A 4,722-nucleotide genomic window follows, 5' to 3' on the forward strand; every position below is an offset into this window, starting at 1 on the left:
GTATTTTACCTGCGCATTATTTATTTTTGCTGTCGTGTTATTTCTAGGATAGTCAATGTTTGTTCTAGCTGCTGTGGTTTTAGTTCTTGATGCTGTCGTGTCTGTTCTATCTTAGCCATTGTCAGATCTATTTGTTCTCGTATAGTTCTAATACCTACATCATTTTTGCTAGTGGAGATGATGCTAGTTCTCATCACACATGAGAATACTTTCAACATTAAACAAAACGTACTAGTTTGTAAATATACAAGCAAAATAGTTAACAACATATCAAGTACTTAGTCAGCAATAGATTCATTACATGTTTTACGGTTGTGACCTTCCACATGACATCGAGAGCATTTAAGTGGCCTGGTATAAACTGTTCTGTTGTTGATACGCCTGGTCTTATTTCTCCCTTTCCTTTTTGTTGTTAATGGTGGTAGGATCTGTATCTCCTCCCGTGGTACGCTACGCTTCTCGTAATCGGGGATAGGGTAAAGGATTGGCTCGTAGCTCTTTTTAAAAGCTTCAACCGTCATAAACCAGTCACAGAATTGGTAAACATCCCTCTTCATAAACATAATGGTTGCACATGCATGTTTGCAAGGGATACGGGTTACATCCCACGCGCGGCACGTGCATGTTTTATTGTCAAGATCCACTTTACAAGTTTTATGGGATTGTACCTCAAATAATCTTGTATGAGACTGACGCACATCCAATGGACGCCCATTTTCCATGTTCTCTTTGAGGACAACTTCAGCTTTGGGACAAAGAAATCCATTCCAACTTTCAGCCATTAATCGTCGCTCATTCATGCAAACCATAATCTGTTTACGTATGTGTTCTACGAGTTGTAGTATCCGTAGAAGCCTAGCCTCATGTATCCATTTGTTGAATGACTCTGCAACATTTGATGTAACGTGACCATATCTGGAACATAACAGGTAATTCATTAAAAATACTGGGTTATTTGTCATGTCAGTTCTAGCTGAGTAGTTCTTATTGAAAGCTTCTATCGTGATAGTTCTAGATGGTACACAGTTAGTTCTAACTCCATCTAACTGGGTTATTACCCATGTTCTATTACAAGTGTTGGGTATATCGCCTATGTTAGTTCCGACTAGGTTATAGTTATTTCCAGTGTATCCATTCATGTCTAATTTAGTTAGGCAAACAACTAACTGAAATAAGAAATGACATAGCTTATAAATTACCTAATTCCGGGGGAAAATGCGTTAGCCCAGTTCTCTGGAGCGTAGTTCATGACAATATTGTAGGCTCGTTCGTCCGCCAGTCTAATGTCCTCCACATAGTCATTCCATTCTGCTTTAGTATATTTGTAACAAGCAGATTGCAAAAGGTTGCCCAAAATCCGAGTATCCTTTGCCTTGAAACCCAAATCCCGCAACTTTTTCCTGAAATTCTCAACTAGATGCAGAGCACATCTAGAGTGTATAGCATCCGGAAAATATTCTCTGACTGCTTCTCTGATCCCCTTATCCGCATCAGATATTATAACTAGCTTGTGTGGAGAGTTGTATGGATCTGGCCTTTCATAGAGAATAGACCATAAACCTATAAATATTTGTAGTTAACATATCTGAAGTTAGAGTTAACAACGAAATATTTGTAGTCAATATATTTGAAGTTAGAGTTAACAACGAATGAGTTAGAACTAGCATGAATTCTAGTAGAACTAACATTACCCGACCTTACCTTGTAAGAACCAATTCCAGTTTACAGTATTTTCCTGATCGCAGATGCAATAAGCTAGTGGAAATATCCCCTGATTTCCATCGTATGCAATGGCGCTGAGGAGTATACCTTTGAAACGATCTTTCAGAAAGGTACCATCCAAAAATATAAGTGGTATACAACCGTTCAAAAACCCATTTATGCAGGCGGCATAACAGATGAATAACTTTGAAAACCTCCCCTCATTTTGTTCAACATGAATGTAGCTACCTGGGTTTGTCTTCTTAACCTCTTCTACATACCTAGACCATTGAAGATTATATGTTAGGATCAACATAAATGAAATTAGTGTCTATATTATAGATATTATCTTCTTTTACCATCGTAATTGATCGTAGGACTCATGGGCATCACCATATAGTTGCTCTTGTGCTCTTTCTTTACCCCACAATATCTTGCTATAATCGACCCTAAGCCCATACGAAGTTAGTAACTCCTTTTGTACGTCGATAGGTCGTAAATCTGGTCGGACCTTTAACGTGGGTAATACTTGGGTTGCAATGAATTGTCGTGAAGCCCTAGATTGACCTGCATTATTGCCAAAATTCCCACATGTGTGGTTGTCCACGAAGGTTTTGATTTCAAGTCTATTCTCATTTTGTGTTGGAGAGGCAAATAACATCCACGGGTAATTTTGGGCTTCCTTGAACCGACAAAAGACTCGAATACGCTTCGGTTCATTCTTAGCAAACAAGTACTCGAATTTTTTGGCCATGGAATAGTATAGTAAAGCCAATCTTAATTCCTTCGCACTCTCAAACCGTTGTCCCTCACCGGTTAAAGCAGTGTGCCACCAAGCAGGAATCCTCTCTGATCTGCTAATCATGTCATCAATCATCGGAACATTATCTCCAGAAGGATTATCATTGGGGATCCTATCTGAAACACATATGGGCGTCGACAACGGCTGGCCACCCTCTATGCTTTTTAAGTTCATGCTGCTGGTTGCGCTGCAAATTTAAAGACCATGAACAAATGATCATAAACTATACAATAGAAACATCAACAAATAACACAAATAAGGAAAAGGCAAAAAAACATCAACTGCTTGTGTTATAACTATCGTGGAATCCAATTGAACTAACAATATTTCATTTAGAACTAACGTGAAATATTTTAGACCGAACATGAAGTCACTTAGAACTAACATGTTGGACCTAACACAGTTTGAACTAGATCTCATAGCAAATCGATTAGCACTAACAATAAGTCTATTGGAACTAACAACTAATAGATTATACTTAACAATAAATCTATTAGACCCGACATTAACTGATATTACATGAATTAACATAGTACCTAGACTTAACAACTTAGCATGAAAATAAATCGGCTGGGTTTAGAACTAGCAAGTTGTGGGTTAGAACTGGTGGGATACAAGCTAGAACTGGTGGGATAGAAGCTAGAACTAACGTAATAGCTAGATTTAACAAGTTTTCATTTAAAACGGCTGGCTGGGATTAGAACTAACAAGTTGTGGGCTAGAACTGGTTGTATACAAGCTAGAACTAGTGAGATAGAAGCTAGAACTAACGTAGAAGCTAGAATTTACAAGTTTGCATTATAAACACGGGCTACGTATAGAACTAGCAAGTTGTGGGCTAGAACTGGCTGTATACAAGCTAGAACTAGGATAATAGAAGCTAGAACTAACGTAGAAGCGAGAATTATTAAGTTTGAATTAAAAAAATGAGGGCTGGGTTTATAACTGCAAGTTATGGGCTAGAACTAGCAAATCTATTAGAATCCGAGCTATAATCCAATGAACTTAACATTAACTGATATTACATGAATATTGTTTTTAGCATCAAAAAAATCCTTGCCCCTACATGTCATCTCGAACTTGAACGGCGCTGTGGACTTTTGAAGAATCCTCTTTTTCCTTGAAAGCTTGCATGTGAACCTCCTTTAATCCTCTGTTATGGCAATGCTCCACCATAGACGACAGATCCCCCTCGTTCTCAATAGGAAATTTGAAGCTTCCATTCGTTTCATCTTTGAATGACAAACTTAATGATTCATATGGAAGATCTAACCTATCTGACACATCAAATTTTAGATCAAGAATAGTGGTTGAAGTGTTAATCTTCATGAATTGCTCTATCACCTGAAGCTACGATGCAGGTGATGTCCTTTTCAGCCATTATGAAGTGGAGGGAAGAGTAATGGAGAGAATTTTGGTCTGAGGAAAAGTAATGGAGAGAATTTTGGCCTGAGGAAGAGTAATGGAAGAGTAATGGATAACTAGAAATTTATTGCTCATGATAGACTGAAAAAAGGCGGGAAATTTCCCTCCATTTCTTACAGTTACAGTAGTTTGCATTTAATGGGATGTGACGAAGAGAGGTGACGAGGCATCTGGGGACGAAGGAGAAGGGCAAAGTCGGGTTTTTACAAAATATAATGGCTCTGGCTATATACAGTTGACGTGGAGGGCCCTAGAAATATTAGAGGCTGCTTTTTGGGGCTTATACACAAGGGGGAAAATACAAGGGGCCTCGTCACACGATCTTTCAGCTTTTGGGACCCCGACACATTTTTCCCTTAAAATTTTGTATGGATATTTATTATAATTTGTATAATGTAATAAATTAATCATATTACAATATACTTCAATAATTATAATAGTATATCTCACTTTAATATAACTATAATAAAATATTATCATATTTTATCACTCTTCTTATTTATAATAATTGTACGTAGTATACGATAATTATAATATTAATAATAATAATAAAGAGAATTGTCAAAACTAAGAGGGAAAAAGAGACGACTAGTATAAAAACTTTTTGAGTCTCAATTTATTTAAGGTTTTATTGACTGCCATGATCTCTGTCTCTCTCTCACCTCCTCATAAACCAAACCCATTTATTTTGCACTAGAACATGACATTCCAAAGTTAAATAAAGATATGATATTTCCAGATATATGTTTAATAAATAAATAAATTTATTTCAATAATAACACAATACTATTTAA

General features: G+C 36.8%; 1 protein-coding gene across 1 annotated transcript; it reads right to left on the reverse strand.

Moving 5' to 3' along the window:
- Window positions 279-3,884, reverse strand: LOC109847650. The gene is made up of 7 exons (XM_020416880.1): window positions 3,848-3,884; window positions 3,570-3,780; window positions 2,061-2,690; window positions 1,702-1,982; window positions 1,200-1,560; window positions 669-915; window positions 279-551 (listed from the first exon to the last, which is right to left on the reverse strand). The coding sequence occupies exons 1-7, from the start codon at window positions 3,882-3,884 to the stop codon at window positions 279-281; spliced, it is 2,040 nt and encodes a 679-aa protein (XP_020272469.1).

The sequence above is a fragment of the Asparagus officinalis genome, chromosome 7 (assembly GCF_001876935.1).
Source record: "Asparagus officinalis chromosome 7, Aspof.V1, whole genome shotgun sequence".
NCBI lineage: Eukaryota > Viridiplantae > Streptophyta > Magnoliopsida > Asparagales > Asparagaceae > Asparagus > Asparagus officinalis.